Below are 27184 nucleotides of genomic sequence, written 5' to 3'. Positions count from 1 at the left end.
ATAGTGGTATGACGGCCACGATGGCCTCGTGGTCAGCTCCCGGGTGTAGCTGTGGGCTGACCTGCGCGTGCGCAAAAGGGATATTAGAGAAAGCCAGGTCCAGGACATGTCCGCAATCCTGGGTTGCCACCCCAACTTCGCTGATAAGAGAGAGATTGTGGCCGTCTGCCCAGCCTGCAATGTCATCTCCCCGGTTCCCGTTCCTCGTCCCGGGCTCCCAAGAGTAGTGATGCGCGTTGAAGTCACCCGCGATCAAAGCTCGCTCCGGGGGTTTGAGTTCTAGCAGTATCCCTGTTGTGCGGCTGTGGGGGTCGCGGGGTTGTCTGTACACGTTGACGATAGTCGTCGTTTTGTCGACCACCAGCCACAGTACGTCTCTCGTGTGGACAGGCCTCTGCTGCTCCACCGTCATCCCTATCCCTTTGCGTGTGTAGGTCAATACTCTTGGTCTGGTTCCTTCGCTGTCCCAGAAGTCGACCGGGACGAAAGAGTCGAAACCCGGGTGCGTGTTCAGTTGCACGTTTCCGTCCTTCCAGCCCGTCCAGGGTTCCTGGACGAGGACCACATCTATCTGAGCCTCCCAGCAGAGCTGCAGGAAAGCCGTGTGCGCCGGGGAGATCTTTCCGACGTTGCCCTGCGCAACGCGTAGCATCCGTGGGGTCGCCGCTCTCGGCTTACGTCTCCGAGTCGAGTTCGAGGTGGGTGTAGGCATTCGCGACGTTGTAGTTTGGCTTCTGTGCTGCCCGTTGGCTCCTGCTTGGCATGGGTAGCACGGGACGGTCGATGGAGGTGTTGTCGGGGGAGTCTTCGCCTTCGCCTTCGTCCGCCTCGTCTTCATCCATGCTGCTGCTGTCAGTGCTTCCGTCACCGAGGCAAACGATCGAGCTTGCGGAGGGCGTTCTCGTGCGCGCGCGCTTGGCGCCGGGTTGCTGGTTCTGGCTGGTGGAGGTAGGGACGCCTGCCGCCTCCTGGCTACTGTCGGATCGAGTAGCCTTGTACAGAGTGTCCGATGCTTTCTGGCCGGCCTTCCGGATCCGAGCCCGCTCCTTTCGACCGGGAAGGGAGACGACGCCGTTTACGACCGAGGGCCTCGCTGGGCAGTCTGTGTGGCCGGCTTGGAAGGGGCCGCAGCAGTTGGGACACTGGGGCCTGGCCATGCAAGGTCCCGTTTCGTGTGAGTCGGAAGGTCTTCCGCAGTTGCTGCAAGTCGGTCGTCGTCCGCAGAACCGGTTGGCGTGGTAGCCCTGGCAGCCGGGGTCATGTCGGATGAGCGTCCTTCGTTTTTTGATGGGCAGAGATCTGCCGCTTTGGTTGAAGAGCCTGAAGGGCGTGACCTCTGATGTGAATGATATGAGCCAAGATATTTCGTTCGTGACTGGGTTGGGCCCAAGGCGGGACGGTCGAGCAAGGACAGGCTTCTGTCCTGTCTGTGCGAAGACCTCATCTTCAACGAGTGTGGCTGGGTCCAGGACGTCCCCGCCAATGCTGTGTAGTTTTGTTGGGCATCGCGGCACAACGTATGTGTGCCACTTGATAGGCGTCTCGACTTGGTGGGCGCCGAGGCATTCCGCCAGCTTTGCCTTACTTGTAAGTAGTCTTTCCTGTATTTGCTTGTTTCGCGGCTTCAGAGAGTAACCTGTGCTGATATGGTAGACGTGGGGAAGGTCCGCTAGCCCCAGGCCAACGGCCTTACAGACGATCTGTCGTACGGCGAACGGTGCGATCTTCCGAGCGGCCGCTAAGCTTTCTTCCGGGACGCGGGCAAAGATGCGGAGGTCCTCCTTCGGCTGCGCCTGCGGCTGATCCTCGGCGGGGAGTGTGGCCTTCGGGCGGGCAGAGCTCTGGCAGCTCTGGCCGCTCCGGGTCGCCGCAGTGGTGTTGCCCGCCATCGGTGCGACGACAGCCGCCCAACTCCGGGCCGCTATTGGGCTTGTCTCGTGATTGATCAGTCTCTTGAGGGTTTGAATGACATAGGCAGTGGCTTCTTTCGCGATCTGCTTTCTAGAACCGTCAAAGCTGGCGACAACGCTGTCGACGGACCGTGCAATGGTCAGAAAGACGTCTTTCCGTGCCTCGTACTGTCTAGCTTCTTCTGCAAGGGCTGTCAAGACGGACCCTGTGGCAGATCCGCTCGGAGCAGATGCGGTAGAGGCTGCGGGCCCCTCGGCCGAGGTAGGGGCGTCGGTGGTGGCATCAAGCTGGCTTCCCGTTAGGCTGGGCCGGGTCGGCTGTGCCTCGGCGTCGCGGCGTCGCTTAGCTCTTGAGGTGGGGTTCGGCTCCGGAGGTGTCCCGGAGCCTGGTTCGGGGTCGGCTTGGTCGGCCGACATCAGTCCGGTGCCCGACGGCGGCTGTGAGGCCATCGCGGATGCGGGCTCCGGCAAGGGGAGGTGAAGAGTTTTCGGCTGTTAGTAATTTGGTGGTAGGCTCACTCATTCACTAACAGCAGATGCCAAGAAAAATTAGGCGAGAGGGAAGTTGTACCATGCGAGGATGTCGAGGCATCGTTTCTTGTCTGCCTCCCAGGCGTTGTTCGGGTTTGTGCACTTGTCAACAGGGAGGTCGTCTCTAACGACCACGTAAGCTCCTCTAAATTGTCTAGCCATCTGCCAGATAAGAGCTTGATCCTGAATTTTAGTCAGTATCAGTATGGGTAAAGCCATTATTGGAAGTTCACTCACCAAGTTGGTCTTCATTTTGCTGATCACATCATCCAGATTGTTCAGAGCATGGTCTCTCAACCAGGATCCCCACCCGAAAACAGATACGGCCGGGTTCTTGACGCCTCCGACGCGCATGACTTCGGGAATATCAGTCTGCTTATGGCCTTGCTTACCAAACGTTGAGGCCACAATTGCCTTGATATTAGCGAAGCCCTGCTTGGCGACAATGGCCAGTAGGCCCCGGATCGTGTCTGTCGCTTCCACTGCATCGTCGGAACCACCACTATGTCGCTTATTAGCAGTCTTCAGGGACCAAGTGCCGAACAATCTACTCACGAGTCTCCTGTGGCTGATACCAGATACATGACACCACTGATACCCGCCAAAGGACCTCCGACGGCTGCAGCAGGTGTGGCGAGGGCACTTCCGATGCTGAAAGCTGCACCGAGAATAGAAGCTAGGTCGAGAGGTGCCTTGGGCGCGCCACTCTTGATACCTAGCAATTGCCTCATGGTGCCAATCTGATCCGATGTGATGCCAATCGACTGGTCAAACTCGATAGAAAGCTGCGACATAAAACTGTGGAAAGCTGCCATGGACTGGAAAAGATACCACAGCCCACCTTTGTCAATCGCGTTGAAATCGTCTGAAAGTACACGTTAGTGGAAGCACCAAGAGGCAAACAACGCACCATAGGATTCTCACCACATGTCAAATCATGATCGCAAGGAGCACCAGGTTCCTGACAAGAGAACTTGGTGTGGTCCTTCTTTGGGAAGAGCTCGCGGTACAGGTTCTGCGCCCAATTGGAATGATCCGGCTGAGAGTTGATGTACTCGTCTGCCCACTGCTCAGCACCAGAATTATACCAAAACGTGCCCATATCCTTGATAGCGTCATAAGACTCTCCGGACTTGCAGTTTGGAAGCTTCTTGTTGAGGAGTGACTTGGGGATTTCACCAGGTGAATTTTGCTCAACCGGCTCGGCCCTACGTTGTTGATCAGTCGGCTTTTCCTGTTACGATTGAGCCATTTAAAGGACTTACGAAGTGCTTGAGCCTTGGAAGTCAATGCTCCAGATCATAGTACCTCCAAAACATTGCCCATCCGCCCAGGCCTTCTTATCTTTAAAAGTCTCCTCATCTAAGAGTGAGTAAGTATCAGGAATCAACTATTTACGCGAGGTAGACTTACCATCATAGCCAATCCATTGATCGTCCCAAGTAAGCTCCTTCATCAGAGAATCTTTCAAGTAGTTGGGCTTGAGGCCCTTGTTCTTGATGAGGTTTTTGATCTCCCCAAGAGACATGACGCCATCAGAGTCAGTGCATTCTCCCTTCTTGCTCGGGCCTGAGAAAGGGCAGAGTAGTCCGTTGCAACTCTTGTCTGAGACAGTATAGCCACGGCCATACATGGCAAGACCGAAGTTGATCTTCTTGGGATCAAGCCCGTCGAACCATAGGGGAACAGTATTATTGCCGATTTCACGTATGTCAGCTTGGCCGCGAACAACCTTGCCAAGAGTCTTGACGTCCTCATCCCAGAATCCATGAAGGTCTGGTAAAAAGATAGTCAGCTATACGTTTTCTAGGCGCCGGGTTGGTACTTGTAATCAGTCACTTACCATAGGCCATAAATCCAAAAAAGTCGACAAAAGGCTCCATCGCTTTGGCGTCGAACCATCTCAGGTACCAATAATCAGGTGCAAGGGTCAGACTGATGCCGTACTTATCGCCATAAGCAGCACGCATCTCACGGAGAAGCATAGCAAAGTTGCGAGTGTCCTCAAGCTTTCTTCCACCACGCTTAGGCTCACCCGGATACTCCCAGTCGAGATCGATGCCAGTGAAACCATATTCGTCCATGTACTCGCGGGCAGAAGAGATAAAAGCAGCACGATTGGCCTTCGTCGCTACCATGTCGCTCCAGGTGTGGTGGGTCTTTGTCTCGGGGTTGCTGAAGTCGAAGCCGCCGACAGCAATCCAAGTCTTGAGACTGTCCTTGGCTAGGCCGGTGAATTCTCGCATCTGAGCAGGGTCGTCGTCGTGGGCTGGAACAACGGCGTATGAAGTTGGATCGATGAATGCAAAGGAGTAGAACAGATGGGTGAAGCCCTTGGTATCAAGCTGCTTGGGAGTCTTGGTATCGCATTTCCGGGTCCTCACGTTCCATGACTGGTAGTATCCGATCGTGCGGCCATTTGTACTCCCGCCGCCTTTTGCGCATGATGGGGTAGAAGCGATGGAACAAGAGCCATAACCGGCCTGGCAAGGTGCACTAAGGTTGATCGGGTCGGCGTTGTGGCAGAAGACCTCGGTGGTCTGATGGAAAGTAGTTGTCAGTCTCTCGAAAGCGCACGAGGTTACAATACAGGTCGTGGAAAAGTACTCACACCACACCAGCCAGATTGCGAGCAGCAGAGATTCATGCCGCATGGCATATCGGCGTTCTCACTGTATTCTCCACACATGGCAGTTGCATCGCACTGGGACTGACATCCTTTCCCGCAAAAGTCGGGGCCATATCCGCAAATGCTATCAGGACCACAGCAGCTAAAACAAAATATTAGAATCAGTCTTCCGTCTTAAGTGCTTCATACTTAGATAGCCATTAGGCTGTGAAGACAGTGACTAACCTTCCGTCGACACATGGACCATCTTTGCAGTAAAGGGGGCCACGTTTCTCGAGAGAGCGGGAGCTCAATGACCGTCTGGATGTATTGTCGATGAAGGAAGCATTTTTTGAGTCTTCGTAGTATTGCTCGAGGCTAGTCGTAGAGTCTTGTGAAAGTTCAAGATCTTTGGTCGGAACTGGTGGGGCCTTGGATGGGTTCTGATGAGCTGGGCTCTGGGAAATCTCTTTAGCCCATTCCGGTGCTTTTGCTAATTTTTGGGGACGAATATCAGTTATGCATGTCTCCAGTCAAACCATCATCGAATCAAATTCAAGTGACAAAGTCGAGCTCACCTATGACATTGGACCGTCGTACGAACGCGTTTTGAGCATGAAGCCGGCGGCCGGGGGGGAATTGAGCGACGTCGGCATGAATGAGTGTAATGAAACAAAAAGAATAGAGAACAAACGCCAAAGAGGCGAAGCTAGATAGCTTCGACATCATGACGCTAGATATAACGACTGTGATAGTGCTCGACGATGCATCTTTTGGAACTCTGGGGTGATTCACCCGTATCACTGTATATATAACACTACTTGTCATCGCAACCAGATGTCACCTGTCCGGTCAATTCATTGAATTCAAAAAAACTTTTTCCATCCATCATCTAACCGAGATTTTCATGTTCATTAGGTAAAACCGTCATCAACTATGTTACCCTGCAACGATCGTATTCCTTCTTCTCCCCTTGATAACTCCATAATCATCATTTGCACAGGCGCTGTAATTACCGCAATCGTTAGCAGTTCGTATTCTGTCATCCCTTCTATGCATGCCGAGGCACTATAACACGGAAAAGGTGCGGCCCCACGGCTCTGATAGAAACTGTGAGGCCGTCTGACTATAGCCAAGCCGTCCAGCCCTCAAATTTGAGCTGTGAGAGCCCCATGGCAGCCCGATACCTACCGAGTTGAGGCAAGTGCGGGATGCAGATGCATGTAGATTTCTTTCCTTGGCCCGGACCGCAAAGCTTGGCTCTATCCAGCCAGATCCGGTGGAGAGCCACAGGATCAGCATCCTTGCTAGGCATCAGGAACAGGGACTCTAATTCCACCTCACATGCGGGTGTGATGCTGAATCGCCACCATTGATGCTTTACGTAATATGCGAATGAGCCGCCGCTTCAGAGATTGTGGTCTGAATTATGGGCCGTCATCCCAGGGGTCATCAAAATCATCAAGTGGTTCCCTCGGACTCTTAGCGTACGACCGTGGCACTATTGCCTGCGATGGGGCGAAATGCTGAATGAGGACAACCTCCCGAGCAATGCCAAGTCCAAGTAGTCCGTACTTCCATCCAAGGAGCATTTGTTCATATTCAATCTCTGGAGATGTCTACTTGGGAACATGGTTTATATAAAATCTGTAAACCTGTCCGCTCTCCAAGACCACGAGTTGCATCGTGAACCTACCTTACTTAGTTACGAAAGAAAAGTCCTTGTCTTTTCCCAATTCCGTGCTCGACATGAAGGCAACTATATTCTGCTGGCTTTTGCCGGCCTTCGTCACGTCTCAAAGCGTCACAGCCACAACCGCAACACTGTCACCATGGCAGACTGGAGAAGTCACGCCAGATGGAACCTGCGGAGGTACAACTGGTTTCGTATGTAGCCCTGTCTGGGGCGCCTGCTGTTCCAAGGATGGTAAATGCGGTCGTTCTGCTGCATTCTGCGGCGATGGTTGGTAAGCCTTACGTCTCATACCTTATTTACCGTCCTGGCACATGCGGCAGCTGATCACTCGACTTACACCGGACATAGTCAACCAGCCGCCGGTAACTGCAACGCGCCCGCACCTGCTCCCGCCCCACCACCCGGGCCCGGGAGTATCTCTCCCGACGGCTCATGTGGCGGAGCAAATCAGTATAACTGTACGACTTCCCCCTTCGGAGACTGCTGCTCTTCGAGCGGCTACTGCGGGACCACTTTGGGCCACTGTGGAAGTGGTTGCCAAGACCTGTTTGGCACATGTGGTGCGCCGACCAATATCAGCTCTGATGGCCAGTGCGGCTCCAATGGCAAGACGTGTTTAGGGTCAACATTTGGAGACTGCTGCTCATCAGGTGGTTACTGTGGAACATCCTCCGATCACTGCGATGCTGGCTGTAATACGGCCTTTGGCACGTGTTCCAACGCGGATTCGGGCAGTATCTCTACGGATGGAACATGCGGGAAGAATGGTAAGACATGCCAGGGATCCAAGTTTGGCGACTGCTGCTCCTCTGGCGGCTTCTGTGGCACTTCCAAAGACCATTGCCAGGCGGGCTGCCAGTCTCAGTTTGGCACATGTGGCACAGAAGACAATGTTTCCACTGATGGTACCTGTGGGACAAACGGAAAGACCTGTAAGGGTTCTTCCTTCGGGGATTGCTGTTCTTCTACTGGATTCTGCGGCAAATCTACCGCTCATTGCGATGCTGGTTGCAATGCTGCGTTTGGCACTTGTAATGAAGCTGCCAGCGGTATCTCTGCTGATGGTCAATGTGGCAAGAACGGGAAGACCTGCAAGGGCTCTGCGTTTGGCGATTGCTGCTCTTCTGGTGGCTACTGTGGCAAGTCATCTGACCACTGCGATGCCGGTTGCAACGCATCATTCGGTACCTGCAGCACAGCTGCTGGAAGCATCTCCACGGATGGAACCTGCGGTAAGAACGGCAAAACATGCAAGGGTTCAACCTTTGGAGATTGTTGCTCGTCTGGCGGGTTCTGTGGTAAATCTTCCGATCACTGCGATGCTGGTTGCAACCCCTCCTTTGGAACCTGTAATGAGGGCGCCTCAAGCATCTCAACCGATGGAAATTGCGGTCCGAAGAATGGCAAGACTTGCAAAGGTTCAACCTTTGGTGACTGCTGCTCTTCTAATGGTTACTGCGGAAAAAGCACTGACCATTGTCGCAATGGCTGCCAGCTGTCTTACGGCCTTTGCACTGGAATCTCAAGTGATGCAATTTGCGGCACGGAAAACGGCAAGACTTGCGCTGGATCTGGTCTTGGAAACTGCTGCTCAAGTGGAGGCTATTGCGGAAGCACTGGCGCTCACTGTGGCCAGGGATGGTAAGTTTCAGTTCAGTTTTTGCATGTCTAGTATTTGAATTTTGTCTTTTTTTTTTTTTGCATCAAATGAGGTGCAAAATGCTAGACTTCATTGCTGACGTCGTATCTATCATAGCCAGAAAGATTCATCGAGCGGCTGTCTCACAGCCAATATCCCGTCTGTTGATGGCACTTGCGGCTCTAGCAAGGGAGGTTTCACATGTGCTGGTGGGCCTTTTGATGGCCAGTGTTGTAGCCCTTCAGGGTTTTGTGGAACGAGCTCTTCGCATTGCGGAACTGGCTGGTGAGTTTTGCTGTCCTTGTCCTCGAACGAATTGTTCCATACTAACTTATTTTTCCATGCAGCCAACCTGGCTCTGGACGCTGCACCTAGAAGACGAAAAGAATTTGCGTGTTTTGCAATTTCAAAAATCACGAAGTGAGCTCGCGGTAACTTAGTTTAGAACTGCACCACTGTTTATGGATAATTTACGAATGAAGGCCTGTTGATTCCAATAACTCGACTTCTTCAACTATGGAAAAAAAGTTTGCTCGCGTTATTCTTACCTTCGAAAACAAAATGGCATGGCAGCACATGTGTTGGACAGATCGCGGGCTTTTTGAACAAAGCTTCGTGCACCTGGTCGAGGGGGTAGATGCTTTGCTTGGTTAATCCGAGGCCGGGCACACGAAGACTAATATGTTGAACCATTGTGATCTCAGGTACGTAGCTCAACGTACAAGACAGGAAGAGTTCGGCTTACATTCGCCTTTAGATTTCAATCTCGAAGCAAGCAGGTCTAGCATAGGGAGCCTACGGTCTGACGCCAAGGTCCAGATGCAACAACGCCGGTGGGATGGGTGGATGATTTCCACCCCAAAGTTGGAGAAGAAATTGCCCGCGCTCAAGAATCAGATACTAACATCTGAACACAGTAGTCCAGCCAAAAATAAGTTTCAATGACGTATTCAATCAGTCTGCCGAATCATCTTGTGATCTGCTTTGAGTCATAATGCTTGGTTGAGTTACTGTCATGGTCTGGTGGTATAATGATACGCCTCTCAGAGCTCGGTGTCCACTAAAGACAAGTGACTGCCAGTTTGTCATCTCAAGACATATTTATCAGCATTTTAAAGCATTGCATCGGACATGAGGGTGCATTCAGACAAGACTTCTCTAATATAATATTGATCAATTAGCCTGCTCTCATGAAATGCTTTGCTAGCTCTCGGTCAACAACCTCATTTATTCCGAGTCCCGACATTCTCCTCATTCGCCAAACTCCACGATGACCGATCACAATTACACCTTCAAAATGGCAACTCAGCAGGTTTTTAGACTTCCTCAGCGCACATCCATCAACGACCTCGTTGTTGGGACGGAGCCAATTCCAGAACCCTCCTCGAACGAAGTTCTGGTCCGCATTCGCAGTGTCGCCCTCAATTTCCGCGATTTCGCTGTGGCGACCGGGCAGTACCCACTCCCTGTCAAGGACAACGTGGTCCCCGGTTCCGATCTCTCTAGCGATGTCGTCAAAGTGGGAAGTCATGTTGACGACTTCGCTCATGGCGACAAAGTGATCTCGTCTTTTGATCTTGACACCCTTCATGGCGCCATGAAGGACTGGAATCACAGTCTTAGGGGCTATGTAGATGGTGCCCTGCGAGAGTACATTGTTCTTCCAAGCTCTGCACTAGTCCAGGTGCCGAAGGAGACTAAGCTGAACTACTCCCAGCTATCGGCGCTTGTCTGCACTGGAACAACTGCGTGGAATTCTCTCTGTGGCAACATAGCTCTTAAGCGTGGCCAGATTGTCTGATTCCTTAGTAATTATATCCAATCCCACTTGTCCTGACAAATACATCAATGATCTGACTTGACACCTAGGAACCGGCGGTGTTTCCATCACCGGCCTCATCCTTGCCAAAGCAGCCGGAGCAACCGCCATAATCACTTCTTCCTCAGATTCGAAGTTGCAACACGTGAAGGAGACCTACGGCCCTGATCACGTGATCAACTATAAGAAGACCCCAAAGTGGTCGGAGGAAGTTTTGAGGATTACAGAGGGCCATGGCGCCGACTACGTCTTTGAGAATGGAGGCGCTGGTACGATTGCTGAGAGCATCAATGCCGTCGCATACGGGGGCTCCATCGCCGTGATTGGATTCCTTGCGTCATGCCCGCAGGAACAGATGCCTGACGTCGCAGCACTCGCCTTGTCCGAAGGCGCTGTTGTGCGTGGTATCATGGTGGGATCCCGGCAGCACTTGGAGGAAGTCACCCGTTACGTTGTCACCCGTCAGTTGCAGGTTCCCGTTGAGAAGGAGTTCGGATCCAGTAAAGACGAGATCATCGCTACCTTTGAGTATGTTACCAGCGGCACTCATATCGGCAAAGTTTGCATCAAGATGACTTGATCTCTTTTGCACTCGTTTCAATACGAAATCACAAGTCGTCTTGGCTCACCGGTTGAATCAAAAAAAATTCGAGTTTGGGAAGAATTAAGGCCCATCCTGTACACAAGTCATCCCACAATGCCCGTTCTCTTATTGACTCATGTCGATGGCAAACGTTGGTTTCCGCCTGTTTAAATGTACAGTCAGCAACAGAATATAATCCATCGTCACATCATTTCTGTCAGCGTTCGCTGTGGCCGTAACTTTAACTTCACAGCATTGGTAGGCCTTGAAGCCGACAAGATTCAAGACCGTCTCTGAAACTTGGACTCACTGTTTTTTACCGTGGAAAACGTATTGTAGAGAAGACTTTAAATACTATCAAGACGACTTACCCCTAACTATGCATGTGAAGGTATCGCAAAGACTTGTCACGGGAAATTTGGTCGATGACTGTATACCTATATCTAGGGAGGGAATTAGGTGTTGGATTAGAAAGCTCCAATACTTTTGGAAATTTTGAATCCTCCTGACACCCTGTGTTGAAAGAAGCCGTTGGGGTCATAACTCTGAGCCACCTTCTCCAAGAAGTCCTGATTATCGCCTCCGTACGACTGAAGAGGGTCTTGTGTCTGGTGTGCGTAGTTGATGTACTTGAATTTTGTGCTTTGTCCTATGCTTGCAGCGTATTCGGAAATGTCATCTATGACTGCCTCGAACTTTCCCGTCAACAATGCCTCGTCGTTTGGGGTTGGGAGCAAGCACTCGACTTGAAGCACGACGGATGGCTCTGTCAGTTCTTCGTTCAATCCGAGGATATTAGGCCCGTTGTTGGCAAAGTTGGTTGAGAGGGGAGTCATCACAAATATTATCGTGGCATCCTCGTCGAGCTTTCCCTCCAGGTCCGCAATGAAAGCCTCGAAAACTTCGAGAACTTTCCTGCCCATCTCCATGGTGGCGTGGAAGCTCTGCGTAAACCACACATTGTACAAACCAAGCGTGCCTTGGAGCTGCTTGACAAATTCTGAGTTCGGGACCGCCGATCTGGTGTCAACAAGAGGCCCCAAGTCCGCGAGTCCGGCGAAGGAGGACGAGTTGCTGACGCCATCAACGTTGGCGGTAATGAAGGCCACTGAAGGATCTCGGCCAGGACCCCACGACAAGGAAACGAACCCACTCTCGGCAGGATTTTCTTCGTTGTCTCTGATCATAGTGATGAAGCTTTGCACGACGGGTTCCTTCTCTGTGAATGCGAATGCGACGATACCACCGTAAATGTCATTTGCAGGGAAAGTTCGCAGGTCGAACCTCGTCACGACACCGAGGTTGTTCATGCCACCTTTTAGAGCCTTGAAGAGGTCCGCGTGCGCCGTCGCATTCGCTTCTATGAGGCTGCCATTAGCGAGCACCACCTGCGCAAATACGCTGTTAGCACTGCCGATTCCGCACGGTATGGAATCGCACTCGTCATGAATATTTGTACCTCGTAGTTCAAAACGTTATCGGCGGAAAGGCCGTACTTCGCAGAATACCATGAGAAGCCTACCAATGTTCCAGTTAGTTACCCCGCGATTCAACTAAGATTTCGCCTTACCTCCGCCAAGCAAGAACCCTCCTACACCACCATGACCTTCGCGTCCGCCCGTTGTCATCACCCCTTGTTCCTCGAGGGCAGAGTACACTTCGCCCCAGCGCCCACCAGGGCCGAGCGCTGCGATACCGTGTCCCTGCGAATCAGGATTGTCCGTGTAAGTAATGGAATTGATGCCACCGAGATCGATGGTAACGCCATTGGCAGCATTATTCGATGGGAATGGTGAGTGGCCACCGCTACGTATAGCCACCGTCCAACAGCCAAAAGCTTCGCTGTTAAGTGCCTTGATCGCGTCCGAAACCTGCTGCGAAGTCGTGGGCTTAAAGATACATGATGGTCGAACGTCTCGAACGTCGCCAGAGTAGTAGGACTGGATGGTGACGGCGTACTCCGTGTCGTTCGAAAAGAAAATTTTGCCAGAAAGCCCAGCGTGAATGAGGATATCGCACTGCAAGATGAGTCGGTCAGCATCCTACTCCCAAGGCCAAGACATTCACATATAGAAGCTGACAGACCCCTGTGAATTGGGATGCAGCATTGGACCGAATGACGCGGGCAGGTTCAAAAGAAGTGGATGCTGCAAATGCTGGAACAAAGGATAGAACCGCTGCAGCGGTATACCACACCGTTGAAGCCATCACATTCGTTGATGGAATAGACCTTGGCGAAATCCAAATCAAAAGATGTGGCCGATGTCTCTTCTTAAGACATCCATCGACCAGCATTCGGTAAACTCATCGGCACCGATGCTCCATCATGAAAGGGCTGTCAAGGGGAGTCTTTCGCTTTCGGTTTCCATCACTTGTCAGCAGCCACGACCTTTCGTAAATCACTGCAATCTATTGGACAGCGTTTTTTGCATCGCGGTACGCGTCGTATTTTCTTTTACATTTTGAAATTTCAAATATTGAAAACGGCGCAGCTGCTGGGCGAGCTCTGCTGAGCTTGTCCTTCGCGGATTCACTCCGAATGCAGGCAAACATAGACTAAGCCTAATCCGTTTCTTACTGTTGGTTGTTAGATTAAGCGATGCTTCCTTTTCTTTTCATTGGCCACCGCTTGCATATTCTCGTGGACCAACAGATTCGCCGAGCAGAAAAGCTGCGGCGCAGCGGGGACTGGATCCATCCAGACTTTGGGGACATCCTCATTATGCATGTATGGACATGTGCCTGACCAAGCATGGGCCCAGAGAGGAAGTTTCTCCGGCTCAAACCAATAGCATCAAGTTGACCCGACCTTTTCACCTTAAGAGAGTACCTTAAGGCGTAATCTCGACATGGACCAGCTATTAGTCAGTGACTCAAGATACGTCTCCGTTGCTGAGAATATTGGTTGAATATACTTTGTATGCAATGTCAAGAATCGCGATTGGTGAGAAGAAAGCCTCAATCTCCGCAGTCTGCTGCGGTATTCGATTAAGGGAGTGTCAAGATGTGTAGGTAGTAGTATAAGGAGCTTGAAATGGATAATTCAACCGCGAGGTGTCTAAGTATTGGCTATACAAGCAATAGGTTGAGACCGAGGTGGACTTGCTAGATGAACAAAAGTTCCTTTCCGATCCTCTGCCGGGCGTAGGAAGCCAGTCGCATTAGTGAAAAGCGCAATCACGAACGTAACTCCAACACTGCCCCTTTTCGTTTTTTATCTTGCTGTCTCGTCATTTCTTCTGCGGTCTTTTTCAATATGATTAGCTCATTTTCATTGCCAACTCTAGACTTCTTACAATCACTTCCACAGAATTCTTTGTGACCAGTACAGATGAGAAGCCTCAATAGCTCTAAGGGAATAAGAAATCTCTCCTCGACAGTACTTGTAAATTGAAGACCCTTGCTCAGTTGCTATCACGACACCCATGAAAGATTTCGCCAGGGTCTGAGACTTCGGAAATCAGGCTTGCAAACCAACACGTCCCTTAGAGGTCGCAGGCAATGTTGAAGCTACCCGAAAAGAAGACTTGAGCACTACGCCCGCCCCCATAAAGTAACCCGTGTGCTCGAGAATTAGGCCCAGGGCGCATTTTGACCTTTTCTTCCTTCCTCTATTAATTATCTACGCCCTGGAACCTTCAAGCATAGTTCAGATGACCATGCCAGCACAATACCCCTTGCCTTCCGGAGACCCATCTTTGACAACGACAGTGCTCGCATCAATATGGGTAATGGCATCAACATCGACCATCTTTCTTGTGCTCCGAATCTACTGTAGATCATTTCGTACTAGAATGATGTGGTGGGACGATTATCTCCTCATCATGGGATGGATGTTCCTAATGGCTGGGGTCTTACTCCAAACAGTCGTTTTCGAATCTGGGTACCTGGTTACCACTCTGTCAGGCCCCATCATTACCCCGGCAAACTTGGCATCCGACAATGCAATGAAGCTTTCCCTAGCTTTCAGCAAGACGTCATTTGCCCTCACCTTGCTGAGATTCACGACAGGCTGGTTGCGTCCTGTGATTATCCTGATCACTTGCATGACAGATATAATGTGCCTTGTGCACTCAATTTTGGTCTGGAGACCGGCTTGTGGAGCTGAGAGTGCGTTTTCGCTTGGTTCATGCTGGTCAATCAACAGCGGCATCTGGATGAATATGATCGGGTCGAGTGAGTACTTCTACTGAAGGTGGGCTTGTCTTGGTCTAACGTCTTTTTTGGGAATAGTTGTCTCCGCGGTGACAGATTTTGGTCTAGCTCTGAATCCAATTTACTCGGTATGGGAATTACAAATGGTCAAACGGGAGAAAGTCGGCGTCGCGATTTCTATGAGTATAGGTGTGCTGTAAGTGAGATAGCCACTCATTCTTTGTCTTACCAAGTCTGCCAAACTACTCGGGGCATTTACCTTATCTGCAGGGTCACTGATTACAATGGTAGGGCAGGAATCGTTGCTGTTCTCAAAGCTGTGGAAGCTCTTGAAGTCACGAGAGTTATTGGAACCGAGTGTCAGTGTTGTTCATGTGTCTTACCTTGAGTCGCAAGTGGATATTGACAAAGCTATCCCTCTCACAGTTTCTCGCCGGCTTGCCGTCTTGAGCATTTGGATTCACGCAGAACCCAATGCGATGATTGTTGCAGCCTCGATACCGGTACTGAGAGTACTGATACGGGATGTTGCAAAATCATTTGCATCCTACCATCCCTCGGCTGCACACTACGTAAAGTCTGACGGAGTCTTTCAGAGTGCCAACCTCCCGAATGTACGAGCAATAAGTATCAACAGCGATCATGATAGCGAGACAGTGATTCTTCCTATCTTCAAGCCAGGAATTGAAGCGGATGATCGATATCGAGCTGAGGGCCAGGAAGCTGTCGAACTTCGTAAGCTTCATGCACACATACCTTTGGGGCAGCATGAATGCCAACTGGTCAGGCTCCAAGAGGTCAAATAGGACTACGTATTTCACCATAGAGTATTCTAGCACTTATGTCAGGTGTATATATATCATTAAGATAAAGATAGGTACTAAGGTGTTTGGCATGCGAGCTTCCACTTGACGACGATCATCAATTACTGGACTGATGAGAACACGCAGTCAAATTAGATGATCTGAGACTACGGAGGGAGCGAATAGAAAATTGGAAAGAAGAAGCACCCCTTTAACACAAGTACGTGCTTGTTATATACCCATTCGAGAAACTGTCAATTCCAACAGAGAAAGATCATCCTAGAGATACATCACACCTCCTTATACAATCCCCCAATGAGCAAAGACCGATCCTGATTCCCATAAGAAGCCTCATACATGTTGTTCTTGCGGTCGTACCAATCCATGACATTAGTCAGCCGACCTTCCCCATCGATGAACTCAACATCATCACTAGGTCTCAGGAAGTATGTGACAGAATAGCGATCCACATCGGGCAACGGAAGGACCCGATGCACCGCCGACTTCAATCTATCGCGCGTCAAGAACCGAAGCACATCAGCCACGTTGACTACGGCGCAGCCGGGACGCGGCTCGACATACTGCCACTCCATGGGTGTTTCCGCCTTTTCTTTCTTGGGGTCAGTATTGACGTGGCCCTCACTGTGTCCTCTGTGGTAGCCACTATCGAGACTTTCGTCTGAATCGTGAGACGCTGAGGAGGAGGCTGACAACGGTGAGGATGTTTCGGGAGTTGAAAGGACTTGCAACCCCCATTGGGGCGCAAAGACAAGCGTCAGGGTGCCATAGTCCGTGTGAACATTATGTCCGGCATAACCTCCAGTTGGATCCATCGGGATATAATGCAGGAATGCAAGGGCACTCTTAGACGGGCAGTCGCTTCGGTGGAAGTGGTTGAGGCTCTGCGCTCCCTTCAGCCCCAGAGCGTTCGAGATACGGTCAAGGAGAACTCGAGTAATGTAGTGACACTGGCTCTGGAAAGAGGTGAATGTCTGGAGGTTGTCTTCTACCACTGGTGGTAAGCCCCATCGTCCAGCTAATTCAAAGCTACCTGTCTGTAAAATCGTTAGAATCGTCGTTATCTGTGACTACGATTCCTATCGATACTTACCTTGAGAACTTCCCAGCCATCTCGACCTCCGTGCGTCCCAGCCTGAGAACCGATTGGCTTGTACCTGAGGGCAATGAGTCAATTAGCCTCAATAAGCAAAGTAGCGAGAGCTTGGATCAGATTGACGGCTTTGACAAACCCATGAGATGCCATGCTGATAGCCAGTTCTTTGCACTTCGAGGCGGTTGGCCGATCGAACCAGTCCTTCATGACAATGTTCAACCTGTCAAGGTTCTCTAGCATTGTAGCAGAATACTGGTCCGAAATGTCCAAATAAAAGAAGCCAACATTCTCGCAGGCAGAGACGATCTTGTCAATGGTCGCTGGGTCGCGGTCTAGCACTTTGGAGAAAACCACAGTATCTAGGTTTGCAGTCGGTGCGTAAGGAGCAGTAGCACCATCCATCTTTTTTGATCCAGCCACTGTCATCTTGAAGAAGTGATAGAAATCAGATACAATATTGTAAAGGTACTACGACTTGTGACGGTTTGAAAGGAGTAGGGTGTTGGGATAGGCAAGCTTTCTTGATATATCATATAACTAATACTCGGTCGCAACCTTTGGATAAACATTCCTCTCGGCCAGCAATTTTGCTCTTCTCCGATATCACGTATAGCTACACTGGATTACGTGTCAGTTCAACGCCTTGCTGATCCTATAACCGTCACAGAGACCAATCATGTCCATATATCTCCCAATCTACCTCGTCTGACCTGCAATCAGGCCATGAACCTGTTCACTCGGCCTCAGCTGGATACATTTCAATGACATGACAACCATCTCCCATTTGTATATTGCCTCCTTCTCAAGCCATAGGAGACATTCTTCCGTTTTTCACAATGTTTCCTTGATGTATTTATTATGCGTTCCCGAACTCCTTGTCTTGTCTCAGGGGGTTGTAACTACTAGCAGAATACGCCTCACGGCTGCGTCCGCTGACTGCCTAAATTACGGAACTTTTGATTAAATCCCTTCGCTCTGCGGGCTTATCTTCAAGCCTATGGTGTTCAAATTCTCGTCTGGTGAACATCGTACATGTATCACTAGGCGCCAAGTTCCAGCCGAGGCTGAAAATCGGAACAAGGCGGCTGCGAGTGCTCGGCAAGGGGGGTGGGTAGGGGCGGTGTCTCACTCTGGCTGGAATCTTATGTGGGAGCATTGAGCTTGTATTTCCCAGTACCCAAGCGGCTGTCGCACAGGAACGTTTTTACTCCCTCAGGAGTTGCCGGCAATCGGTGCCCGATACCCGCTTGCTCATCTCTTTTATAATCACGACAAACTTATGACTGAAAAAGGAAAGTGCAAATACAAAGTTTGGGAGGCGTTTGCCGCTAAGACAAAAACGCGGCGGAACGGGAATGTAAGCGTTGCATTGCAGGAAAAGGGTGGCCCGGTGAGGATGTGGGGGGAAGGATCGGAATGGAGTCATAGCCATGTCTCGGCGCAATCACTTTCACACTACTGGTCACTTCGGCTTCCCTGCTCGACTCAAATCTGAGAACGACGTGAGTTGATAACCAAATATTCTCGAGATAATCACAGAATTGCCACCATCATGATGCATGTCAGCCCCCGACTGAAAACAGGCCTGTGGCAGGCAGCCCGACTAGGCAGACTCGACAACTGAACAGAAACTGGAATTTCCGTAAGATCTATGGCTATTTTCATATGGAGGTATTAGAACATATCTGGGAGCATGCCTTGTAGACCAGACGCAGAGGTTGAAAACAGAAGATTATTTTTGCCGCCTTCTCGACCGTTTCACGCACCCTGTCCATCCTGACTTGAGCCAAGACAAGTCTGAACTTTTCACAATGCCGCATTTTGAAGACACAACTAGCCTCAAAGGTCTTAGCAAGTTCGATGAGCTTGTGAAAGCTCTCAAAGACGCTCTCGGCTCTTCAGGTTTGACCTGTGATGATATCGACCTTGACTTGTTGATGGATCTCATGAAGAATTATACCAGCGATGAGACAGAATGGGGAGCCTTTGCATTTGCCAATCCTAGCATGGCATATACTCGGAACCTTGTAGATGAGGGCAACGGCAAGAGTAACTTGGTAAGGCCTATGATGATCAAAGATGCTCGTCTGTTTCTAATTCGCTGGACACAGTTGGTCCTCGTCTGGACACCCGGAAAGGGAAGCCCCATCCACAGTCACAGCAATGCGCACTGCTTGATGAAGATCCTCAAAGGAAGCCTGACGGAAACACGCTACGACTTTCCCCAAAACCCCAACCGAGAATCAAACTCAGTCGAATTGGGTGTTAGCAATGAAAGCATGCATGTGGCTTTGGAATCAGTCTACACAGAGAATCATGTGGCCTACATGAGCGATGATCAGGGTGTGCACAAGATGTGGAACAACAGCAACGAGTTTGCTGTCTCGCTCCATCTCTACACGCCGCCCAATATTGTCAAGAATGGTTGCTACGTCTTTGACGCAGAGACTGGGAAGGGAACTCTTGTAAAAAGCTGCGAGTACTATTCCGTTCAGGGCCACCGAGATACAGACGCGCTGGCCGGGGCGACAAAGAAAGTTACACCATCTCTACTATGAAGTTGTAGAGTAGAAATATACGCTCAACGCTATATGTTCGTGTTATTTTCCCCAAAACATTGCTCAGTTGCAGGGTCTCCTTGAAACTAAACCCTTAATCCTTAAATACTTTGGGGAACGCACAATCGACGTCTGAAGTATGCGATCGTCTTGATTCAAAGACAAACATAGGGAGGACCTTCGAGAGTTTTGCCCGGAACAGAATAGGCGATTTAATTTTCTCAATTCGGCGATGCACGAGCGATTGGCCGACATGCTGTCAGAATCCATCTATTTACCGGAATTAGAATTGTATCATATCGGCACCCATTACTAAGGCAGGTTTCATATACCACTTTCCTGTACTTCTACTCATGTCTGAATTGATTTAATTCATTGATTGTTGGGGAGAAACAGCAAGTTTCTAAGTTGTTTTCCGTTTCTTTAACAGACCGAAGGCTCCTAGGGTAGCTGCTGTCATTGTCGCTCCCAGGAGAATGATGAATGATCGCCACTTTCCAGCACCGTACCCAGGCTGTACTCCAATATTCTCGCTGTTTTGAAGAACAGCCGCAGCTATATAGCCTGACGCCACACCTATGACACCTCTAGTGAATAAGAGGATGCCGGAGACGAAGAGTTCCTCGGCCGGCCGCTCGGGATCGTCGACCGCAATTGCCGCCATGTGGCTTCGCAGAACCATGAAGCTGAAGGCAAATGCTCCAAATAAGACCGAAGTGATTACCATGTTCCAGTAGTATCTACCCAATCCCCATACAACGAAGACCGCAAAGCTGCTGACGAGGGTGCTTAGCAGCATGGGTATCAAAGGTCCGATCGCATCTCTGTTGTATCTGCTTATTAGCAACGAGTCATACGTAGACATTTGGGCCACTCTACTTACGTCAAGGCCCCCAGCGAAATTTGACCGATGATTCCAAACAGCGACAAGAATGTGACCAATAAAGCCCCTTTCTCTGGCGAGATACCGAGGTCCGTAGCGTAACTGGGCAAGTAGTTTGCCGGTAGATTGTTTGCCAGACTTTGCAGTGTCATCGAAAAAACAAAGAGCCAGAACACCGGCTTTTTGAACACTCTAGTAACAGACGATGATTGTCGAGCTGCAGCCTCCATTTCCGATTTACTTGTACGTCGAGGGCGGACGGAGAGAATGCCAAGAGAAATTATCACTGCTGTAAACACGGCCCATCCAATCAGAGTTGTGCGAGGCCCGAAGCGCTTCAACAGAACGGAAAAGATTGGAGAAAGACCGGCGGCCGCGATGTTGGGAGCTCCGAAACTGACACCATTACGTTAGCTAGTCGCCCTGTTGGCTATGAGTTTATAGGCATCATACAATATGCCGTTGGCAAGACCACGACGCTTGAGAAACCACTCGTCCACGAAGGTTAAGCAAGGTGCGAAAAGAAGGCCGCTCGAGAACCCATACATGAGCCCTTGTGTCATGATGACCTGCACAGCCTAGGACAAACTGTTAAAATCTTCTATTCAAGACAACGATTGTTTGCAAACTGCTTACAGTAGTTGAGAAAGCAGCTCCAATTGAGGATGCTACCACTAGCACCATACCACTCCACATCATGTAGCCTCTATAGTGAGGGTAGGCTGTGATGATCTTGAGTAGAAACGGCGGCAGGGTTTGTAATAGGCCCTGGCAAAACTTAGTTCAGTGGTATAAACGCACCTTAATCGTACTTACTACCACTAACAGGCCTGTAGAAGCGACTAGTTGATTCCCTTGCAGAGGAGGAGTCTTGAAATAGTATTCTCGAAACACGCCCTGAGTAGCTCCGAAGCCTACATTCATGATTGTCAAAATGGCCTGCAACAGGGCGACCCTCATGTTGACTTACCCCAGGTTGCCATCGCAATGACGGAGATAGCGATGAGACTCGTCCAAGCTAATCTCCCGCTGTCTCGAGGGGGTAGATTCTCATCGACATCATGCTGCTCTTCGCTAAGTGAGGGAGAGTTGGGTACCAACACTGGTCCCGTGCTCACCGACTTCTCATTTGGCAGCGGCGTCTGCCTCTCCAGCTCACTCGAAATCATCGTTGTGCAAAAGTCGATTTGGGTGCTAGAAAGACGAGAGGGATGGTGTAGAAAGCAGCACGGCGACTGCCACTCTCGATTGTTGTATGTGGTAGGATGCCTGGAAATCGACTGGTTAGGTGTGAGAGAAGGTATGTAGGAGGTATGATTGGAACACCAACGTTGGTCGTGCTTACACGTATACGTAAGCTTGATTGATGGGCTTCCTGACTTGGCAAACATAGACGAAAGATCAATCCAACATGCCATGAATCTTGTTATGCTTAGCCGAAGACACTAAGTCCGCCGCTAAGCCCGGCGCGAACCGAGACGTTGACCCATCGCACGCCTCCCGGGCGACGACTAGACAAGAACGGATGGCAAAGTATCAACATGTACTGCTCAAACCGGATCTCGGTGCGGTCTGAGCAAGCGCGGATCTCGGGCGTGAGTCGCGGTTCACGAAATTTGAGCGACGGAAACCTTTTTGGATCACAATCCTTGTCGCTTTTGCACGTTTTACGATTAGGTCGGCGTTTATTCGTTGGCAAAAGTGCCAAGTGAGATCTCCTTTGAGGCCCCTGCATCCCGTTGTGCCTCATTTTCTCGTCCCGTTGCTCCGACGCGGCATTCCTTATCATGAATGACTTGACAAGGATTTGCGTCCAATCCAGAGTGCCGGCTGAAGCCGCACACCGTAAGTTTCACAGGCAACCAGCGCACTTGTCCGCCTCGGGATATATAGTAAGCTTGGACTGTTACTAAACAGCTAACAGGATTTGGCAGAGACGCAGACGTTGTGAAATATGACAGTGGAGCTCTGAGCCCCGACCGGAAGCTTTCGCAGCCAATCATTTAACCTAGTGTTCTCGGCCCGAGCAAGATTATGCTCCTAGTACGTGATGCGTCTCGGTGAATATGCAGCTCGACTAACTCCGTTGATCCTTCAGAGGGTTCACGGATCAACATCCTTGCACCCAACGGTGATTAAGCTGTGAATTCAGCCTCCGACGTCTGAGGAGACTAGCTACGTGGGGGGTTCGACTCCTACCCCGTCTGTCTACTGAGTCGCCCGCTGATCGTCAAGTTAGTTCAGGTGATTTGAGACCTTCTCGATGTAGCTCCCTTCCCTACTCTTAGGCAGCGACCATGGTCGATACGAATGGACGAAGAGGGAAGGATGATATGCGAGATTGATGTTTCCGGATAAAATACTCGTTGCTTACCTAGTTGAATGATGGCGGCTTAGATGCCACCATCTCAGTATGGTCAACAACACGTTTCAATGCCTTGGTCCCGGAAAGTCTTGAGGCCAACTCATCCATGTAACGTTACGGAATAAGAATGTGCTGACGAGATGAGCTGACAATACCACACTGGTGCTTGCTAAGCGTGAGTGTTGATAACTTGTACTAGCGATCCGCGCGTGCCAACCAACTGTGCCATACTCGCCCCGCAGATCGTCATGAGCGAGTTAGAGGGTCTTGAATTCATCCATCGATGTCTTTCAGGCGCTATTATCTCCTGACCAGTCTGTTTTGGCTTTTCTTTTTGGATGGGACCCTTGCTGTGCAATATTCAAAGAAATAGAATACCTTACGTGAAGACCCTCTAGTCGGATGGATTGAACTTATGGATGTTTTCAAGCCTTGAAACTCGGTCCTATTGATTCAAGTGTATACAAGGAAGAGCTTGAGGAAAGCTGCCCAAGACTGTTGATGAAATTGAAAGAAATGTCACGGAACATTGATCACATGTCACTTTATCCATCAATTACACCTGTTCAGCCAAATTTCCGGCCTGAAATACGGCAGGCTGGACTACTTCTGCAAGCCAAATCGTGAACAAGATTCGCTTAGACCGAATGTAAGGAATGATTACAAACACGTGTTGTTTTTTTATTCCTCTTTTGTTCAAAACACTACGAAAAGCAGAAACCAAAGTTGAGTTGTCTTCAGCCATAAGCTCATGTTAGACCTTGCAAACACGACCTGAGTAATTAAGATAGGTCATCGTGCTTCGATATTCTGTTATCGTTGAACTCCACTACACATGACTGGTGATCATGCTTAACTATTCTGAAATGTGACGTTGATCTAGGCTGATTTGACTGAACTTGGTGGCAATAGGCTGACAAAAAGAACAAATCATCATCCCACACAAACGTGACGAGGCTCTAACAATTAAAGACTCTGAGGTAGCCTTTTCTCCGAACTTAACGGGATGAGGCTTTCAAGAAAAATTACACAATACGGTACACTCTTGACTACACGGTACGCCCAATGTGTCCAAAGCACGCGCTCAACTCAATACTATATGGTATTTCGATACAAGAGGCTATGTCATCCATCCAAAATAGTAAATTAAAGTCCGATTGGCCCATGGCTTCGATAATCTGTGGGGTGACAGTGTGACCCACACGGGCCAATGGTTCTTATTCTTAGCCAAGGTAAATGTTCGCTTTGAACTCCATATTACTCCTCACCAACTATAAACTCAAGTATTGTCACCTCCCGACCCAACTCGCCACTATCTCAATCATCAGTATGTAGCTCATAAGTGCGACGTTTGAATTTCATGCATAGTCGAAGAAATCAAAATACGCTATTCTGTCTCATACGTACATGTAAGATGAAGACTAAGTGTCGCATAAAGGAAGACTTGCAAGGCCTCGCCGTCACTTACACAAAGAGGGGTTCGCGAAGATCGCCAAGACGTGCGAGATTGCCAAGCGATCTGGCATATATTGGGCTTGGGTCGACACGTGCTTAAGCGACAAGAGTAACAGTGCCGAACTCACCGAATCTATCAATTCCTTGTTGCGCTAATATTAAGAAACCGAAATTTGCCATTCGTACCTCTCCGATTCTATGATGCCACAAGCGGCCAGCGATCAAGTGTCAAAAGCAGTTGCTACTGGCGTGACTTCAAGGATTTCCGCTGGTTTGCTCGGGGATGGATTTTGCAATACCTTTTTTGCACCTAACAAGGTAGTCTTCCTCGACAGGCACTGGACAGTCTGCGGCACAAAGAAGTCTATGCGCGAACAGAGATCGAAGATCACCTGTATCAGTACCTGCGTCCTAGAGGAATCTAGCCGCTTGAGCACCATACAAATTGGCAGCAGAATACCTGGGCCGCGACAAGCCATACTACGTGAAAGGAGGACCGCGCGCACAGCTTGTCCGACATCTCTGGGGTGAGCTTGCCTGTCACTTATGGCCATTGGCGAGGGACCCAAAGTATTTTAACATCTTCACGAAGCGATACTACAAGACTGCACTTATCTCTCTAGAGCTTCTTGGCATAATGAAATTGAGAAACTTGATGGTGTCTCTGAGCAACGATATCAAGGCCTCAATACGAACTCGTCTTCCGATTTTTGTGGCTGTACTGATTTTTGTCCTCTATCGGGGTTGATGGACGACCCCGGCGACATTGACATGACCAACAAGAGAGTGAATTGGTCGTTAATGGCTGAGTAGCGTGATACGCCTCTACGAAGGGTACTCGCACCAATCCCAGCCTGGATCAGACTCATCTCCGCAGAATCCCTCCTGAATGTCGAGAAGGGCGGTCCACGCACATAGTCTATTTGCGACACGAAGTCAGTTGTCCTGATTGGGGAGATCGTTGTGTTTACCTGCAAGCGTTTCGGGAAAAGTTTTCCTCTGTAATACGAGCGCGAAGGTCTGTGCCTGAAGGATTCCGGGATCCGGCGCATTGCCTCAAAAGATTCGAGTATCACATCTACAGAACCCTATCTACAACCCAGTCCGATGCCATTCTGTCTAGCTTTGAGCATCACTTCACACTACCGTACGAAATCTGACAGCCGCAACCTTGGTTACTCGAGCTCATCAATACTTCACTCCCGCGAGTGTGGAATCGGGTATATCAGTCCGTCCAAATTCCTGCTCAACACGTAGGTATGACAGCCATCACTGTCCGGCTTATGCCAGAGAAAGTCATGAATGGGGTGATCGCGAACAGGGGCATATTGCACGAACCTTGGGTATACCGCATTTCAACGTCGCAATGGGACTTGTGCAGAATGGGTATGGCGATTTGAAGACCTGGATAACCACCCGCAACTAGCGAAAGCTTGGCTACCGAAGAAAATGTCCCCGCCATCTCGGCATCGTTGAGCGATGCCATGGCAAGCGTATCCGAGTCACGTCTGCCGGAAGATGAGGAACTTGCGCTCTCAGGCTGTGACGCCTTCCAGTCCGCGGGTGGGCTCACGACACTCGCCCCCATGTCGATGAGGATATTTTACCAATCGAAAATGACCTTACAAAAGAAAGGCTTCGTCCTAAAAGAAATCGTAGAACGATCTATGCTGGTCAAAGCGAAGACCAAATCCTATTTTGACCCGGACAGGATGATCGAGCATGAAGTCACCATCCCCGTCACGCCTGCTGCAGCATCTGGTAAAAGCCTCCGGCATATTGAGTACTACCTATTGGGAGCTTGAGCCAAATCTCTAACTTGACTTGGATCCTGGCTGAAGTGGTTCTAAGTGTAAGCCGGTAGGATAATGCTGGCACGGGGCGAGTCCACTGACAGAATCTGTTGAAAGCTGCCCTCCTCGAGAGAGCTTGGGAGCTCTCTGCTTATGTATCCATCTCTGAGAAGATAACCCCTCAGAAGCAAGAGATTCGACGTCTTTCGGCTCTAATATACCCTATCAAGGGTGTCCCGATATACCCTTCAGCTCATTGTTGAGAGTGCGCCGTTTCGTGAAGGTAGCTGATGAACAACTATGTGGAGCTCATGCGAAACCTTGATCTTTGCCATCGTTTCAATTGAAGCATGTGGAGAGAATGCGAGATGTAGTTCCTGGATCTTTTGTAAATTTCTCGTTGTTATCCAACCCATTTCCGTCTCTGCGGGGTGTCGTTCAGCTCGACATAACCAGTGGAAACTTGATGTGCTCGGCCACACGTAAGGATTCCAGCTTTTCCCACATGTACTTCACAATATATCGAATTAGTTGGTTACATGCAAAAATGCCTTGGTTTCTAGTTGAGAATTCAAGCGAAAATGGATCAGAACAGTTGCGTTAGACAGCTTCCAACAAGGCCAACGGAATTTAGGTAAACCCGATGTGGGCGAAATACATGCAAGAGCTGGACTTCGTGAGAATCAAGCTTTCTGCCAAATGCTGCCAAATGCTACTCTAGGAGTAGAACGGACAAAGTACTGTAGACAAGGAGGCGGGATAACTCATACAGCTTCATCTTCAACTCCACGAATCCATAATCTCACAGCGTAATTGTTGCACCTTCCCTTTTCTCATGAACTGAAGCTTAAAAGGGTATGAGGTCGGCGAAAAGCTTTTAGAGTTTCTGTATCGCTTCCCCGCGATAGAGAAACCGAAAAGCCTAGAATCAGTCCACGACGTGGCGCAATGCGTCTTTGGATTGTCTGCGACTGCCGCTAGTGCCGTTTAACCGGAGAATCCGGGCCTGCTAATCACCAATCATCCTCCCTCAGGTTACAGAGTAAGTGCGGTCTAGCACCAAATCTTAATTTTCTGGGAAAACCATCTTCATGTACGGTAAGCCTTAAGGTAAGCTGATGCTTTGGAGAATGATGAGCAATTGTGGATCAAGGGGGTTCGGGGCTGTCAAGGTTGGTCAAGGTGGTGAGGGTTGTTTGCCAAGGGGGTCGAATTCCAAGATTCGGCCGGTCAAGCAAACATCCGCGCGCGTAAGAAGAACAGCCTCAAGGC

General features: G+C 49.9%; 9 protein-coding genes across 9 annotated transcripts; 4 read left to right on the top strand and 5 right to left on the bottom strand.

Annotated features, from left to right (window-relative positions):
- Nucleotides 1–2459: 2459 nt before the first annotated feature.
- BDZ83DRAFT_593866 (glycoside hydrolase superfamily) lies at nt 2460–5778 on the bottom strand (the record flags this gene model as incomplete). Its single annotated transcript, XM_060506671.1, has 9 exons — nt 2460–2624; nt 2679–2943; nt 2997–3306; nt 3366–3649; nt 3851–4217; nt 4285–4981; nt 5053–5212; nt 5296–5542; nt 5628–5778. 9 exons carry the CDS (start codon nt 5776–5778, stop codon nt 2460–2462), a joined length of 2646 nt encoding a protein of 881 aa, XP_060357806.1.
- A 936-nt stretch (nt 5779–6714) lies between these two features.
- Nucleotides 6715–8827, top strand: BDZ83DRAFT_193214 (uncharacterized protein). The gene is made up of 4 exons (XM_060501608.1): nt 6715–7016; nt 7094–8386; nt 8502–8669; nt 8732–8827. Exons 1-4 carry the CDS (start codon nt 6799–6801, stop codon nt 8757–8759), a joined length of 1707 nt encoding a protein of 568 aa, XP_060357805.1. The 5' UTR covers nt 6715–6798; the 3' UTR covers nt 8760–8827.
- An 854-nt stretch (nt 8828–9681) lies between these two features.
- Nucleotides 9682–10870, top strand: BDZ83DRAFT_770277 (uncharacterized protein; the record flags this gene model as incomplete). Its single annotated transcript, XM_060515340.1, has 2 exons — nt 9682–10168; nt 10254–10870. The coding sequence occupies 2 exons, from the start codon at nt 9682–9684 to the stop codon at nt 10781–10783; spliced, it is 1017 nt and encodes a 338-aa protein (XP_060357804.1). The 3' UTR covers nt 10784–10870.
- A 309-nt stretch (nt 10871–11179) lies between these two features.
- Nucleotides 11180–13109, bottom strand: BDZ83DRAFT_643725 (uncharacterized protein). The gene is made up of 4 exons (XM_060509689.1): nt 12872–13109; nt 12357–12804; nt 12246–12304; nt 11180–12174 (listed from the first exon to the last, which is right to left on the bottom strand). The coding sequence occupies exons 1-4, from the start codon at nt 13079–13081 to the stop codon at nt 11254–11256; spliced, it is 1638 nt and encodes a 545-aa protein (XP_060357803.1). The 5' UTR covers nt 13082–13109; the 3' UTR covers nt 11180–11253.
- Nucleotides 13110–14460: 1351 nt separating this feature from the next.
- Nucleotides 14461–15480, top strand: BDZ83DRAFT_560453 (uncharacterized protein; the record flags this gene model as incomplete). Its single annotated transcript, XM_060503555.1, has 4 exons — nt 14461–14962; nt 15020–15137; nt 15233–15300; nt 15368–15480. Coding segments are annotated over 4 exons (801 nt in total), but the record flags the coding sequence as incomplete, so codon positions are not given.
- Nucleotides 15481–16034: 554 nt separating this feature from the next.
- On the bottom strand, nt 16035–17260 carry BDZ83DRAFT_724756 (uncharacterized protein; the record flags this gene model as incomplete). Its single annotated transcript, XM_060512694.1, has 3 exons — nt 16035–16799; nt 16856–16919; nt 16995–17260. 3 exons carry the CDS (start codon nt 17258–17260, stop codon nt 16035–16037), a joined length of 1095 nt encoding a protein of 364 aa, XP_060357801.1.
- Nucleotides 17261–18669: 1409 nt separating this feature from the next.
- On the top strand, nt 18670–19416 carry BDZ83DRAFT_758441 (cysteine dioxygenase; the record flags this gene model as incomplete). The annotated part of the gene is made up of 2 exons (XM_060515036.1): nt 18670–18915; nt 18970–19416. The coding sequence occupies 2 exons, from the start codon at nt 18670–18672 to the stop codon at nt 19414–19416; spliced, it is 693 nt and encodes a 230-aa protein (XP_060357800.1).
- A 403-nt stretch (nt 19417–19819) lies between these two features.
- BDZ83DRAFT_593843 (major facilitator superfamily domain-containing protein) lies at nt 19820–21468 on the bottom strand (the record flags this gene model as incomplete). The annotated part of the gene is made up of 6 exons (XM_060506668.1): nt 19820–20240; nt 20300–20695; nt 20753–20877; nt 20936–21067; nt 21101–21213; nt 21270–21468. 6 exons carry the CDS (start codon nt 21466–21468, stop codon nt 19820–19822), a joined length of 1386 nt encoding a protein of 461 aa, XP_060357799.1.
- Nucleotides 21469–24796: 3328 nt separating this feature from the next.
- BDZ83DRAFT_736085 (uncharacterized protein) lies at nt 24797–26076 on the bottom strand (the record flags this gene model as incomplete). Its single annotated transcript, XM_060512984.1, has 2 exons — nt 25458–26076; nt 24797–25038 (listed from the first exon to the last, which is right to left on the bottom strand). Exons 1-2 carry the CDS (start codon nt 25705–25707, stop codon nt 24797–24799), a joined length of 492 nt encoding a protein of 163 aa, XP_060357798.1. The 5' UTR covers nt 25708–26076.
- Nucleotides 26077–27184: the final 1108 nt, after the last annotated feature.

This window comes from Colletotrichum acutatum, assembly GCF_030867785.1.
Source record: "Colletotrichum acutatum strain CBS 112980 chromosome Unknown BDZ83scaffold_228, whole genome shotgun sequence".
In the NCBI taxonomy this organism is placed as follows: Eukaryota; Fungi; Ascomycota; class Sordariomycetes; order Glomerellales; family Glomerellaceae; genus Colletotrichum; species Colletotrichum acutatum.
Note: the sequence above shows the minus strand (reverse complement) of the source record. Positions and strands in the feature narration are given on the sequence as shown.

What these genes read in the sequence shown, in the direction of transcription:
- BDZ83DRAFT_643725 (XM_060509689.1), bottom strand. Translation starts at nt 13,081, where the DNA reads ATGCTGGTCGATGGATGTCTTAAGAAGAGACATCGGCCACATCTTTTG. An exon ending in AGGGTTCTTGCTTGGCGGAG is followed by an intron (nt 12,305 to 12,356) that starts GTAAGGCGAAAT and finishes GAACATTGGTAG; the next exon opens with GCTTCTCATGGTATTCTGCG. An exon ending in ATAACGTTTTGAACTACGAG is followed by an intron (nt 12,175 to 12,245) that starts GTACAAATATTC and finishes GTATTTGCGCAG; the next exon opens with GTGGTGCTCGCTAATGGCAG.
- BDZ83DRAFT_193214 (XM_060501608.1), top strand. Translation starts at nt 6,799, where the DNA reads ATGAAGGCAACTATATTCTGCTGGCTTTTGCCGGCCTTCGTCACGTCT. An exon ending in GCATTCTGCGGCGATGGTTG is followed by an intron (nt 7,017 to 7,093) that starts GTAAGCCTTACG and finishes CACCGGACATAG; the next exon opens with TCAACCAGCCGCCGGTAACT. An exon ending in TCGCATTGCGGAACTGGCTG is followed by an intron (nt 8,670 to 8,731) that starts GTGAGTTTTGCT and finishes TTTTCCATGCAG; the next exon opens with CCAACCTGGCTCTGGACGCT.